The sequence below is a fragment of the Scleropages formosus genome, chromosome 21 (genome assembly GCF_900964775.1).
Source record: "Scleropages formosus chromosome 21, fSclFor1.1, whole genome shotgun sequence".
NCBI lineage: Eukaryota > Metazoa > Chordata > Actinopteri > Osteoglossiformes > Osteoglossidae > Scleropages > Scleropages formosus.
In genome coordinates, this window is record NC_041826.1 from 11083419 (window position 1) to 11099326 (window position 15908).

General features: G+C 47.2%; 1 protein-coding gene across 1 annotated transcript; it reads left to right on the forward strand.

Moving 5' to 3' along the window:
- Window positions 1-2569: 2569 nt before the first annotated feature.
- gucy2d (guanylate cyclase 2D, retinal) lies at window positions 2570-15491 on the forward strand. The gene is made up of 18 exons (XM_018726148.2): window positions 2570-3392; window positions 3649-3950; window positions 4202-4574; window positions 4713-4797; window positions 4980-5091; window positions 5298-5417; window positions 5681-5764; window positions 5895-6071; window positions 6842-6998; window positions 7119-7268; window positions 7696-7844; window positions 8001-8164; window positions 8303-8495; window positions 9162-9336; window positions 10138-10236; window positions 14539-14633; window positions 14716-14801; window positions 15407-15491. Exons 1-18 carry the CDS (start codon window positions 2570-2572, stop codon window positions 15489-15491), a joined length of 3429 nt encoding a protein of 1142 aa, XP_018581664.1.
- Window positions 15492-15908: the final 417 nt, after the last annotated feature.

Sequence of the window (15908 nt, forward strand, 5' to 3'; positions counted from 1 at the left end):
TGTGCTGCTTGAGGACTCACAGGGTTGAAGGTTGGAGCAAAGGTTACGAAGAGGCTGAGGGTGAACCTGAGGACATGGAAGGGGGGACCAATTTTTGGCGCATGTTGCTTGGCAGGGCTCAGGCTTCGCTGGTCCATGGCGCAGCATCTGCGTGCTGTCACTTGACTAATCAGCTGGCAGCGTGTATATTGCTCAAGACAGGAGTAAGCGGTGAATGGGGGGAGAGGCACCAAAGGTTTATGCACAACCAATGTTCATCTTTAGGCAGCATTTCCGCCACTTAGAAGAATCAAGTTTTCATGAGCAAATACACTTTGACTCATTGGGTCTGTTTTCATGACTGTGTTTCTGTGTTTAAAAAATTTGGCTCTTAGGTAAATTAATGTTTTTCTTTCTCCATCTCAGTGGATGTTGTAGAACACTGGCTGTGAGGTAAGTGTACTGTATGTGTTAGGCATTTTTTTATAGACTTTCAATACCTTTTATAGACAACACACACACACATTTTCTGAACCACTTGTCCCATATGGGGTCACGGGGAGCCAGAGCCTAACCTGGTAACACAAGGCATAAGGCTAGAGGACACACCCAGGACAGGACGCCAGTCTGTCGCAAGGCACCCCAAGTGGGACTCGAACCCCAGACCCACCGGAAAGCAAGACTTGGTCCAACCCACTGCGCCACCACACCCCTCTGACAACACTCAATCTTTTTTTGCAAATATCAATGGCCGACACCCTCCTCTATGCCTTGCCTTACAAAGATGTGAAATACCCTGCCTTGGCCAATAATACCAAGTTACACAAAGCCTATGATTCTGTGCTAACAGTCACTATGGCCTCTGGGGAGCATGACACATTTATTTTCGCCCGGATCTTATAAAGTAACTTGTGCCCTAATTTTGTATGTTTCATCTTTGTAATTCAATGAGCTCAAATATCTCGTCTTCAAAGTCACGTTCAACCACTTTTTGGGTAATTTCCGAAATCACAACCTCTTCCTCAAATCTCCTGAAAGCCCCATGTGTTACTGCTGCAAGTCCTTGTGAATGTTCCAGTTTCAAATTTCAAGAGTTCCCATTTGTTACAGTTTAGATTTTCAGAATCCAAACAAGCTTTCTTCCATAATATCTTCTTCTTCTTATTATTATTATTATTATTATTATTATTATTATTATTGATGTCTTTGTCAAAGACAACTTATACAATTCGGTTAATACAAGGCAATAATGTGCCTACATTGTTGCAAAGCAAAAATAAAATGATGATAGCGTGGGATGAGATATTGCAACTAACAAATACACACACACACACATTTTCAGAACCGCTTGTCCCATACGGGGTCACGGGGAACCGGAGCCTACCCGGCAACACAGGGCGTAAGGCCGGAGGGGGAAGGGGACACACCCAGGACGGGACGCCAGTCCGCCGCAAGGTACCCCAAGCGGGACTTGAACCCCAGACCCACCGGAGAGCAGGACTGCGGTCCAACCCACTGCGCCACCGCACCCCATCAACTAACAAATAATTTTCTTTATTTAATGCTGAATGCACTCCTTTTGTTGTCTGCATTCTCCACCACCTGTTTCCTCCAAAGTGTTCAAGCCTCCACAATATTTATATTTAATGACATTGAATTCCAAAAAACAACTTTTCACTCTGAACCTCAGCTAATAGGTGACACAAAGGATTTGCTTTAGTTAACACACAAATATTCTTTCCTACCCAGATTCTCTTCTACATGGGCTCCTTGTGAGCACTCAAAGTATAAATTTCTGAACATTTCCACTTTACTTGCATTTAATTGAATTTCCTTCACCATTCTTATTTGAAACATGTGAATTGCTGAGTGAGAATCTTATACATTCCCATTTTCCGGCATTAGTTGCCAACAAAATGCACCCAGACAGTATAAAAACATATTAGATGTGGAGGACCACCCTTATTCTGTGTGCTTCTAACACATTTCATGCTGCTTACAGCTCCTTTTCTTTTGGTTTCTTCCACACCTCCACATCCTGCCTCCCACTTCTGCAGAAGCCTTGACTCTACATATTGGCGCCTCTCGTCAAACACCCTCCCCTTCGCATCTCTTCTTGGTAAAGCACTGAACGGTTAATAGGCTTGTAGAGTATTAAAGAAGCAGCTCTTGGTTTATTAGCTACTTGTGGGTGTCCTTGTTTGTGTGTTTCTGCTTCGGTGTATTCCTTGCTTCGTAAACACAGTTTTTGTCTAAAAACACTGACAAAACACACTGTGGAGAAAGTCTCATCCCCTCCTACATCTTCCTTCAGTTTGAAAGTAAACTGAACGCACACACAGTCTGGGTTTTGCATGAACTGCCTTCGGTTCTGTTGCGTGTGCCAAGTTTGCCCTTTGCTGCCATGTTGCACATATAACTTGTTTCCCTCTTGGCATCCCATTCCTGACTAGGACTGCATCAATGACCACGGTTTGGATCACAGGGTGGCTTTAGGCAAGGTCGAGTAGCACACTCACCTGCTGGTCAACCTCTCTCCAGCATCCCTACCTGAACCCTCCTGCAGTCCTCGACAGAGTCTAGTGAAATCATGGCATCCCGCCTGGACTCTGATCTCCTCTACAGCCTCTCCCATCACCCCCGGTTGCAGCCAAACACCTTGGGGAGCCCCACGAAAAAGAGGAGCAATGAAGGTCAATGGGGAAAGGGAGTCATCCTGGACAGTGTCCCGTCCAGTGACGCGCCCACCCTGGCAACACGCCCTCACAGTTGGTTGAGCAGCTGGATGTTTGTCCCCCTACTGATGGCCACCTACCTCCCCTGTGAAGCCTGGGGCACCACCTTCAAGGTGGCCATTGTAGGGCCTTGGACTTGTGACCCATTGTTTTCCAAGGCCCTGCCTGACACGGCAGCCCGGCTGGCGATGAGCCGCATCAACAAGAACCCTTACTTGAGCAAAGGTTATTGGTATGACTACACCCTGGTAAATGAGGACTGCAAGACGTCACGGGCGCTGGCCCGTTTTGCCGAGCTGGAGGGATATGGCTCAGCTTTCCTGGGGCCTGCTAATCCAGGCTACTGTACTTCCGCTGCCTTGCTGGCCAGGAGCTGGAACAAGGGTATACTGTCATGGTCTTGCCTCAAGCCCAACATGGACAATGGGATGTACCCCACCTTCATGCGGCCTATGCCCCTCTCGTCACGTGTGCTGTTTGCTGTGCTGCGCTTCTTCCACTGGGCACATGTAGCCATTATAACCTCAGAGGAGGACTTATGGGAGGCCACTGGGCAGGAGCTGGCCTCTTCGCTGCGGGCCCTGGGACTCCCTCTCAGCACTGTGGTCACCATGGAGATGGATAAGGAGGGACCCCGAAAAGCCTTGGAGGAAATCAGAAATGCACACCGAGTCAGAGGTACAGGAGTTTCCCTCTTTTTGCTCTTCCACACTGGGGTCCATCGTTCGTTAGAAACAGCAGACATAGAGGTTGTTTCCTTGTTCTGACAGTTACCACATTTCAATTAACTTTGAGTCATAATGTAATCAAGGAGTTACAGTGCCGTTGGAACACTGTTGCTAAGATACATGACTTATAATGTCTTTGGTGTGAATATGGTTCCACATTACATACTGCGGTTTTAACACAGCAATCCTCTCCTCTCTGCCCCTAGTGGTGATAATGTGCATGCACTCAGTGCTGATTGGTGGAGAACCCCAGCAGAAGCTGCTGACCACAGCTATGGACATGCGAATGATTGACCGGGGCTACATCTTCATTCCGTACGACACCCTCCTCTATGCCTTGCCTTACAAAGATGTGAAATACCCTGCCTTGGCCAATAATACCAAGTTGCGCAAAGCGTATGATTCTGTGCTGACAGTCACTATGGACTCTGGGGAGCGTGACTTCTATGAGGCCTTCAAGGATGCCCAGGATAGCTATGAGATCCGGAGCAGCTCCTCGCCTGAGCAGGTATGGGATCCCTGGCCAGGGATGGACATTAACAAAAGAAGTGCTTTCGACTTTTGGTGGAAGTTGTGAACAACAAGGTTGTGTCAAATGTGTTGAAAGCAAGGTTGACTAAATTTTCCCCTTTGATGAAGTCATAGGTCTTGCTGATGTTAGCTCTTTTCCTGTCCACCTAACAGTTTCATCTTCTTTCTCCTTATGCTCATCACCAAACATATTGTCTTTCCCGCACCCCCAAACATCTGGGCCTTCAGGTATCTCCATTTTTCGGCTCCATCTACAACATGCTGTACTTCTTGGCCATGTCGGTGGAGCAGGCCCGGTTGGCAGGGGGCCGATGGGTCTCCGGGGATGTGCTGGCACAGAGCAAAGGCGACTTTGAGTTTGATGGCTTCAACCAGCCCCTGTTTGCTGGAGATTATGGCGAGGGCATGCAGGCGCGCTACGTGGTCCTGGACACGGATGGCCGGGAGCCTGCCCTCACCGTCACGCACGTCCTCGAGGCTGCACACACCCACGGCAAATTTGGGGGCCTCAAGTACACGGGCCGCTCCATACACTTTGCGGGTGCAACCCCGAACAATGACCCCAACTGCTGGTTCAGCCCTTACATTGCCTGCAGCGGGGGTGAGGCATTGAGGCTCGACAGCAATAAGCATACAGTACCTACAAACTTAAAAATTTAACATTAAAAAAGACAGAATTCGTTATGGATGCAGGAGGCATTGACCTTCTCCTCATTTCAGTGTATGTCTCTCTCTCCAGGCTTGGATGGCGTCACACTTTTCCTTTTGTTCATCCTGTTCTGTATGCTAGTGAGCGGTGGAGTGGCCCTCGCTATGGATTTCAGGTAAATGTACTGAGTCTGAATCAAATAGGTTGGTGTTCGACATGCATCCCTGCATGATAACTGCAATTTACATCCACATTATCACAAATTACCAGATGGCTGATGATTGTGTTTGTATGCCACTGGATGTGTGTTTGTGTGTCTTGTGCTGAAGTCATCCCTGGCTTCCTGTATTTGTTCAGGGGGAGAATGCCAGTAGGATTTGGGCTTGGAGGACTGGGAGGAGGTGGCTCCAGCAAAATAATACTAACTCTTGATGATCTGGTCTTCATCAACACCCAAGTTAGCAAGAAGGTCAGCAGAGTGCCTTGTGAGAAGGGGTCGCACGGTTGTGATTGGTGTATGTGTCTATCTGCCTGAGTTCCCATATGGGCACAAACGTCAGTTCTTCACTACCAATAGCTGCTTATGCCTTAGCTGTTGTGGTGAAGCAGCCAACATCTACAGAGTTCAACGCTCTACCACTCTTCTCCTTGGTCTCTCTGGTCTCCCCTCTGTAGAAGCTGAACGAAGAAAACATGGCAAAGAGCTCTCTGGATGTCAAGACTCCTCGGCATTCTGTGTCAGGACGCAGCTACGTTGCCTCCTCCCCCGAAAGTTCAAACATCGCCGTCTTTGAGGTAGACACCACAATGGACCTTCTCACAGATATTCTGGTACATGGTGCAGAATTGTCTCTGACGGAAACTGCCACTGTTCTACTCAATGTACAGAGGAGAGATGTGTCCAAATCCATATTTCATGGTGAAACTTTAAACCCTACTGGTCACGCAATGTTGGCAGTCAATGGCATTGTCCTCCTTCGAGGCTCTTAGACAGGAACATTGAGCAAAGCTTCTGTGGAGTGTTCCTAAAGTTCTATCGCATACATCGTGTTCTTCAGGGAGACTGGGTCTGGCTGAAGAAATGTCCGAATGGAGAAAGCATACTAGAAGTCAACCGGAGTGCACAGGCCGTTTTCAGCAAGGTGGGTGAGGTAGTAGAAGGGGAAGAGGAGGATGGACTGGAGGAGAGATGCCATGGAGAGGAAGAATTTTCACTTTGAGAAAGGTGCAACTTGTGACTTAACAGCGGTGCATCCGCTTTCTTACGTTCAGCTGCGGGACATGCGGCAGGAGAACCTGAACCTGTTCCTGGGTTTGTTCTTCGACTCGGGGATCTTTGGTATTGTGACAGAGCACTGCACCCGTGGCAGCCTGGAGGACCTGCTCAACAATGAGGATATGAGGCTTGACTGGATGTTTAAGTCTTCCTTGCTGACAGACCTCATCCGGGTGAGTGTTGCCAACATGTCTTTGCCCAGCAGGTGCTGCTGTCCAAAGATTACAATTTTTCACTTGGCCTAGTAATACAATTGGATTTTTCCATATATGCTGCTTCCTTGTTTTACGAATGCAGGAGTTGCATGTTATTGATAAAAAGACATCAAAGGGTTCTCTATACCCACTGATACCAGGCAAAAAGCACCCAAACAGAATATGAATGTATGACAGCCTTAGCGCAATTCTCTTCCACAGTGTTTTCAGCTCCTGTCTGGTGTTCTTCAGGATTGGTGACCAGTAACAAGATGATGAACATTCTACAATCACCATTATAAAATAGACCTTTATGGGGAAAATTTATTTTAATTTTCAACATTACAAATTAGGGTTAATATTAATATAGTTCAAAATTAATAAAAATATTAAAGTAACAAGCCCTACATGGTATATTAATGATTTATTATAGCTATGGCTGAGATTTTTACTGGAACCTAAGCAGTAAGTAAATACTAAGCTTTTATTGATTGCAACTAATGCTAAAAGTGGTTGAGTTTCAGCCGAAATAAGTTAGGAACACACTTCTGGTCCTAATTGTGTTTGTAAGTTGAGGAATCAGATTTTTCTGTAACTATAGTCAAGGTACAAATACAATCCTCGGTCATGATCCTCTGTGCGCCATACTTTAATGGAGCTCACCCGCGTTCTAATACACTTTTTTGATTCCAGCTCCTACCTTCAGTTTCACCGCCTCCCGTTCACATCTCACATTTGCTCTCCTGCAGGGTATGAAATATCTCCATCATCACAAGATTATACACGGTCGTCTCAAGTCAAGGAACTGTGTGGTGGATGGTCGGTTCGTGCTCAAGGTTACAGATTATGGCTTCAATGCGATCATGCTGTCCCAGAACATCGCCATGGAGGGTCCCAGACCTGAGGGTGAGGAGGAACTTAAACCCCAGAGTAAAAGGAAGTCCAAATCCAAGGGAATGGAGGGATAAGCTCATACCAAACCTACCTTCATGAAGAAATTTAGATTTGTCTAAATTGCCTCTGCAGACCAGCTGTGGACTGCCCCAGAGCTCCTAAGGGACCCTCCCCTAGAGAAGAAGGGCACCTTTCAGGCAGATGTCTACAGCTTTTCCATCATCATGCAGGAGGTCATCTCCCGAAATGCTCCTTTCTGCATGCTTGACATGCCTGCTGAGGGTGAGAGAGTTGCGGCCATAATGGGCTGGGGGGAAAGGGTTGGGTCAGCAAGACAAGATGGAATGAGAGAGCACCGAAGGGCAAGAAAATATCTAAATGATGTAATGAAAGGGAATCTACATCACAGTGGACAAGAAGGTCTAAACCTGGGGCTGGTTTTCCACTTTGGTACTGGTACTGGTGTTTGTTCTATCCAACCTTTCAATTAATTATGCATAAATGTACTGTTGATTGACCGTAATTTGGTATTCATTAACGTTTATACGATGAGTGAAATTAGAGAAGACAGGATGGCTGAGACAGGACAAGTCATTTTGGAGGAAGCGTGAAGAGAAAGATGTGCAGAAATGGCAGGACTTCCTCTCCAGTTGCAATTATCCATGTTCTTCATGAAGTGAAGCAATGTGTCATGTGTCCTGTGCTACAGAGATTGTGGCAAAGGTGCGGTCACCTCCACCACTATGTCGACCATCCGTGTCTGTGGATGAGGCACCGCTGGAGTGCATACAGATCATGAAGCAGTGCTGGAGTGAGGAGCCAGAAAGGAGACCCACCTTTGAGGAGATCTTCAAACAGGTCTCATACACCGATGCTCTCTCTCCTCTCTTTCTCTCTCTCTTCTCTCTCACAAACACACATACAGAAGTCTTCAGAGTGAATACACACTATCCCTTCCTCTGCTGGATTTCACTTGCCTGTACCCTCACCCCCAAACCCCACCACCTTTCACAGTTTAAGAGTGTAAATAAAGGAAAAAAGACAAACATCATAGACTCGATGCTGCGGATGCTGGAGCAGTATTCATCGAACCTGGAGGACCTGATCCGCGAAAGGACCGAGGAACTTGAAGTGGAGCGCGCTAAGACAGAAAACCTCGTAGCTCAGATGCTACCCAGGTGAGTCCCAGCTCAGGATGTCAGAACTCCTTCCCCTTGGTTTTAAAGGTCAGGAAGATTTGTCAGCAGCTTATCAGAACCCTTAACTATAGGAAAGTTACTACGTTACTTGCACAAACCCCCAATGTGTCCCGGCAGGACCGTTGCCCTGGCTCTGAAGACAGGCAAACCTGTGAAGCCAGAACACTTCGACGAGGTGACGCTGTACTTCAGCGACATTGTGGGCTTCACCACCATCTCTGCCTTGAGTGACCCTATCGAGGTGGTGGACCTGCTCAATGACCTCTACACCCTTTTCGACGCCATCATTGGGCAGCATGATGTCTACAAGGTAAATGCTCGGCTTGCTGCTCTGTTAGTCTGCAGTGCTCTCACTTTAGGCCTCTGAAAGTACGCGTTTTGAGAAGATTAGACTTAATGTCCCAACAGCTTAATGTCCCAACAGCTTCAAAAATGACCACAGAACCGAACAAAAACCTCTGTGACCCAGTGTCAACAAACACTGTAGGCCGTGAGCTTCACAAAGGTGGAATTTATGGCAGGGTTGCTACTCGGAAACCACTCATATCCAAGGTCAACACACAAACACACATAACCTGGTGTAAGGGGCACAAAACTTGCACCCCTGAGAAATAGAAAAAGTCATTTGGTCTGATGAGTCATCTTCTACCCTCTTTCCTACATCCAGACGTGTTTACATTTGGTGAAAACTGAAGGATGGCTCAACCCAAAATGTCTGTTGCCAACTGTTAAACACTGTGGGAATCAGTAATGGTTTGGCCAGCATCATCCCACCACAGACAGTTCGGGACTTGTATGATGGAATGTACTGTTCTGAAGGCACAGGATGGCCCTGCTCCTTACTAGGCTGTTGATATTATAGAGTATTAGGTGTTTCTGTAATATTCTCCACTTCATGGATGTGTGTATAAATGTGCATGTGTGTGTGGGCTCATATATGTCCACTGTCCCCTCTCTCTGCATGTGCTTCCTTTAGGTGGAGACTATCGGTGATGCTTACATGGTCGCCTCCGGGGTGCCAAATCGCAATGGCAACCGGCATGCTGCCGAGGTGTCCAACATGTCACTGGACATCTTGCACTGCGTTGGGGCCTTCAAGATGAGGCACATGCCCGACGTCAAGGTCAAGATCCGCATCGGCTTGCACTCTGGTGAGCGCGAACTACCCGTGTGCCACGAACCACACAGTCACCAGAGACACTTGCACAAGGGATTGTGTGCGGTCTCAGCTTCAGAGAAGTGTAACAGATGTTGTGGGCCAAAGACTTCCTTGGGACCAAGTCTGCTGCTCTGTCACCTTCTAGACCCTCTGTCTGCCAGTCCGATTGTCAGGTTTCCTGTCTGTCGTTATGAACAGGACAAAGTAATGCATTACAGGAGCTCTGTTAATTGTACTTCCGTAAATTTATGGTGACGTTTTACTTTTTGTAGAAATTTGTAGAAAAATGCATTTCTACCCAGTTACATTTCTGTTACTCCATTCTAGTTACTTTTGAATTTCTCTCATTTAATGTTTTAACTTTCTCTGCTTAAAACTAGTCGTCACTTTTACTGTGAACAGTGACGTCCTCATTTTCAGAAGACTTTGATTGATTTCATTGGCTGTTGTCAGTCAGTTTCCCTTACAGTGCGACCAATCAGAGTTTAGTGTTACTTTTGCTCTGTCTTGATTGACGGAGGGCGCGGTGATGCAGTGGGCTTGGCCGGGTCCTGCTCTCTGGTGGGTCTGGTCGAGTCCTGTTTGGGGTGCCTTGTGATGGACTGGTGTCCTGTCCTGGGTGTGTCCCCTCCCCTTCCAGCCTTACGCCCTGTGTTGCTGGGTTGGGCTCCGGTTCGCCGCAACCCTACTTGGGACAAGCGGTTTCAGACAGTGTGTGTGTGTATCTTGATTGACAATCTAGTTCTTTCACAAAGGACTTGAATTCTTTCTCTGCTGTTTGTCTGAGGTACAGGTCCAGTCGTTGCAGGGGTTGTGGGCCTCACCATGCCTCGTTACTGCCTCTTCGGAGACACAGTGAACACAGCCTCTCGGATGGAGTCCACCGGGCTGCGTGAGTGCTGGCCCTCTGAAAGCTGTCAAATACCCCTATTGAACCACACATGGTGATCCTGGAGCTCCACCAGGGGTTCCACCAGCTTCTGTTCAAGTCCTCTTTCTGCAGAGTCTGAATCCCACAACCGCTGCCTGCTTTCGGTGACTTAAATCCCTCTTCAGTCCACAGCTGGTGAAGCGTCGTGTAGAGCAGGGCCCTGATGCTAAAAGTACACTGTTATTTTGAACAGCAGTAAAACTCATAAAATCACTGCCCAGAGCCACCAGAGAAGCTGGGAGACACTGTGAGAAGAGAAGGTGGAGCAGATAAGAGAGTAGTGTGGGGGGTGTCATGAGACTCATGTTGAACTATATAGACTACTGACATTGAATTTGATGCTGACGCATTCTTCACCTTGACTGTCACTGAGTCAGACGCCAATCCATATCAATCTATCCAACTCCAGCTTCAACCCCCACTTTGTCTCCACATTTTCAACACTCTATTTTCATTCTATTGCCACCTCTTACACCAACCATCACCACATCTTGCTTCCGCTATCCCCATTCTATCTTAGCAAATTTTTGGACTTCCATCCACATCCCATCTCCCTATCATCCACCAACCATCCCCACTCTATCGCCACACCTTCATTCCTGTTCTTCCCTTCCTCTACCTCCACACTTTCCAGCCAACTCCTCTCCCAGATCTTGTATCATGTGCTTCTTTCCATCATCTGAGAATGGAAACTCTTCCATGAAATCTTGAGTGGAAAACCATGTCAAGACTTCTGATGTGATCTGCTAATGTCAGCGAGACTCAGAATAACCTGGTGATGGAGAACAGGAGGATGAGTTTGGGGGGCTGAGCCAGAACTGATTGCATTCACTTATAAATAGTGCAGCTCCGATCAGCTACGCTCTGTCTCACCTGTATGTGTGAGGGAGGTAGCTTACCACTACCTGAACTACATACAAGACAACCCTGGTGTGAAAAAAGACAAAGTTCTTATAAAAACAATTTGGTCACAAAACTGTTGTGTTACCTATTGTTCTATTATGATCTTTAATAATTTCATTAATATTAAATTGAGATTTTTTTTAACGCAAGTTTTTTACTTCTGTAAAAGAGCATTTCATTTGAACAACTAACACATTTAATTTACCTGGCAGTTTTTATTCCTCCTAAAGTCCTTTTCAGGCCAATGTCCACTGTTGTTCCCGCCCAGTGCTTCCCGCCACTCCTGGTTTGGCCGCAGTTGTAGTCAGTAATTAAATGCACCTGTACAGGTACAATAGGGTCACACTTCAAGTGTCTCTGGCCTCAGCCCAGTGGAAACAGCTATTTATGCAATGGGGTCAGTCCAGGTAACTGGCCACAGGACAGACCCCGCCCCCTCGGCGTCAAGAAAATGGGGATTTATGTTTCCTAACACTCAGGTGTGTCTGACCACCTAATATGTCAAATGAGGATGCCTGTTCATCACATTGCATAACACGCGGGTTCCATTTAGCGTTTACTGTGGTGCGCGACTGTGGTGTATAAAAAATTGTAATTTAGCCAAATTAGCTCTTTTTAGTACGACAACTAGGCAGAGATTTTTTTCCAGCTATTTATTAATAATTTTAATACCCCTATAATACCACCCCGTTTTAGAAGTTTGACAACAAACATGAAGGTGAGAGGCAGTGAGAGACACCTGAGACCTGAAGGTACAGGCTGCGGATGCTCTTTTTTGTGGTCATGGCACTTTATCGATTATTCACATAGCTGTAGCTAAATACTTCTGAGCTCAAGGTTCCCTTGTGGTCCATGAATAAATGTATCCAGTTTCACCCCGGTGATACATTGCTAGTCTATGATGAGGCCCTGGCTGAGGTCCTCTCCTTGTCCCTACCCATAACCACATACACACACCGTTCACTCTGCAGCGGGCACCTAAATGTTGTCAGATCATTCCTGTTATTGATCTGGTTAAAAATAAAAAATATGTATATTTTTCTTAAAAATCAAAAAAACACAGTGTGTGTGCCTGCAAGGGGGGTATGGTGGCGCAGCAGGTTTGGCTGGGCACTGCTCTATGGTGGGTCTGGGGTTCGAGTCCTTGTGGTGTACTGGTGTCCTGTCCTGGGTGCGTTCCCCTCCCCCTCCAGCCCTGTGCCCTGTGTTGCTGGGTTAGGCTCAGGTTCGCCGTGACCCCTCTTGGGACAAGTGGTTGTAGACTGTGTGTGTGTGTACTTGCGCAAGGGTGTCTGCACACCCATGTGTGTCACTGTCAGGCTCAGATAGCTACGTGATGTGAGCAGTAATCCTTTAAGGCTATCAGCAGAATTAGTAACCATGTTCACAGCTTAAAGATAATGTCCCTCTGGTGCAGGACTGCTCCACTCCTGTCTCATCACTGGATACCTTTCATATTTCTTCATTTCTCTGATATGTCTCTCCAAAGCAACTTACAGCGTTAAGCTGCTTACTGTGATTTACCCATTTATACAGCTGAGCTGGGTAATTTTGTTATAACAATTCCAGCTGAGTGCCTCAATTATATGTACTACAGCAGGAGATGGGATTGGTACCCGGTTCCTTGGAGTGGAAAGCAGGAGCTCTGACCTCTCTAGCAGTGTAGGCCTCCATACTCCACCTCTGCTCACTAGAGGCCAGGAAATCCACATGTGTAGTTTGCAGGGGCTCAATACGAAGCATTAATCAACGACTGCCTAAACTGACACAAACCAATGGTTTTAAATGGTTTTAGTTCGTTAAGCAGGTTTAAGATTTACCTTAAATCAGATAATTTATGGTAAATCATTCCGCCCAGAGATCAAAAAAACTACAGTGAAACTCGTGGGTTCAGGTAAACACCATTCAGCATCCCTTAGGCCGAAGGCCACCTGGGTGTGGAGCTGGGTCAGCAGGAAGCAGTGCCCGCAGGGTGAGAACGGCGCCTCCTAGTGGCAGTGAAGCTCTGCAGGGACAGGCTCAGGTCAAGGAAAAGGTGCAGAGGGACCGGAGTTCAGGCCTTTCCTTGTTGAACCTTGCATGCCGCACAGGAGTGTCGACTCTCCTGGGTAGATGTACAATCAGTCTCCTGTGTTGGGCAATGAGCAGTTTGTTCTAACAGGCCTCCTGGAGGCAATTGATACATAGATCCTTCTGGAAATACTGTACTTTGGTGTTTCTTAGAATGACCCTTGTGTTAATGCTCTGCTTAAGGACAAATGTTCTTGCTCATTGTGTGTGTGTGTGTGTGTGTGTGTGTGTGTGTGTGTGTGTGTGTGTGTGTGTGTGTGTGCACGCACCTGTCTCAGAGGGAGCACGTCCTCCGTCAGCCTAAGCCCATCAGCCTACAGAGATGTCTGCAGATGTGAGATCTTTTACCATAAAATGTACTTCCCTAAACAATTACATTAAACTGATTTTTTTTTAATTAATTGTTTTAGATGATATACAAAAGTTTCCATTTTTTAAGCTTTAATGATGTGACTGCACTATGAAATGGAGCGTTGTGGAGCAGTGGGTTATTATATGGTTATTACCATGCTAAAGCCTGTACTGTACACTGTGTTATTGGGCTTGACCAGCAGGGGGCACCCTAAGCTATCACAAAATGCACATGTTTGTATTTTCTCCAAAGTGGTGTACAGTAATTACTATGTCCCGTCCTAGGTGTGTCCCCTCCCCCTCCGGCCCTACGCCCTGTGTTGCCGGGTAGGCTCCGGTTCCCCGTGACCCCGTATGGGACAAGCTGTTCTGACAATGTGTGTGTGTGTGTATTACGTTCACACTCTCATCCTTCCAGTCACTCACCCATTTATACAGCACAGCGGTGTAACACACATTCTCACACCAGCAGGCAGTTTAGAGTCCCCAGGTCACCTGAAACACACGTTTCTGTACTGCAGAAGGAATCTCATGTGAACACGTGGAGAACATGGAAACCCAACACAGACTGAGTGGGGCTCAAACCTGTGTCTAGTGGCATGGCCCGGCCCAAACTCTGTGAAGCGCAAGCGCTACCTGCTGTGCCACTGTGCCGCCCTTATAAAGTAGCAGTGACAGATGAACAATACTTCACCAATGTCATGACTATCAACATGCTGCAGAGGGCAGAGTGGTTCAGGGAGCAAGATTTGATCCAGTCAAGCCATACCCTTACACCCCAGGGGTGGAAGCGCTGTTTAAACATGGTGAATTTGAGTTAATTATAACTGTCAGCAAATGTTCAGCTGTAAGCTGCTTTATATAGAAAGTGCTGCTTAAAAGAATACAACAGTATGGTAAAAATCGTGGTACAAGGTGTCTGTTTTCTCTCTGCTGCAGCATACAGGATCCACTTGAACCAGAGGACAGTGGATATCCTGCACAGCCTGAAGCTGGGCTACAAAGTGGATCTCAGGGGCAAGACAGAGCTGAAGGTGTGACCCTCCAGACACACACAGACACAGACATGGTGTACACTTGACACTGGAGGTCATGTGACCTGCGCTCTCCCTCCAGGGTAAAGGAGTCGAAGACACTTACTGGCTGGTGGGCAGAGATGGCTTTGACAAACCGCTGCCCATCCCCCCAGACCTCACCCCGGGGTAAGACAGCACTCCCTCGAATCCCTACCAGGCTGTGTGCACAGTAAAGTATTTCCAAAACACACTTACCCTTAAGATGAAAAAGTGCGACGATTCATAAGAATACCAATGATGAGACTTCAGCGTCATTGAGAAAAGCAGGAAAAAGTTGGCATATTTACGCACACACACACACACACACACACACACACACACATTGACTGAAACCACTTGTCCCAAGGAGCCGGAGCCTAACCCAGCAACACAGGGCGTAAGGCTGGAGGGGGAGGGGACACCCAGGATGGGACGTCAGTCCATCATAAGGCACCCTAAGCAGGACTCGAACCCCAGGCCTACCAGAGAGGAGGCACAGGCCAAACCTACTGGTGGCACATTTATATATTTAAATTTTTTTTTTTTTTCAAAGTAACTTGTAGTGACTCACTCAGCTGGGTAAATACTTTGTTCAAAGATACAGAGGCAGAAAGTAGGATTTGAACCTGGGTTCCATGAGTGGAGGTCGGAGGCAATAACACTACCGGTCGCCATCATGTGTGTAATCTGAGAAGCCCGTGCATTGACTTGAAATGGTTAACCCCCCACCTCGGTGGTCTTTGCCTGCCCAGGGCCAGCAATCATGGCATCAGCCTGGACGAGATCCCGGCAGATCGCAGGCAGAGGTTCCTCGACCGGCAGAAAAGGATGAAATAAACGAAAAAGGTAACAACCGGAGGAGGGGTTTACTGGAACTGTCTCATGTTTACATGCAATGGTCAGTGAAATGACGCTGATATGTTAACAGTCCATTCGTCTGTCTTTACCTTACCTTTACCTTACCTTTACCTCCCTGTAGGCCGTGATGCTTAGAGTGGGTTCCTCCACTGGACTGAGGACTCCGGGGGTCTGGGGAACGGGAGACGGGGCAGGATGTGCCCTTTGACCTTACAGCCCCCCCCGTGCAACAGCAGGCACCCCCAAACGGAAGGACTGTTGGATGCAAACAGTGCTCATTTTAAACTGTTAATGATTTTGTGCACATATCACTGTGTGTGAGCAAATACCATGGTGTGTCTTAACTGGAGGTACGGTTCAGCAAACAGTGAATAGTGAAGCGGTGCCGTCCTCGCA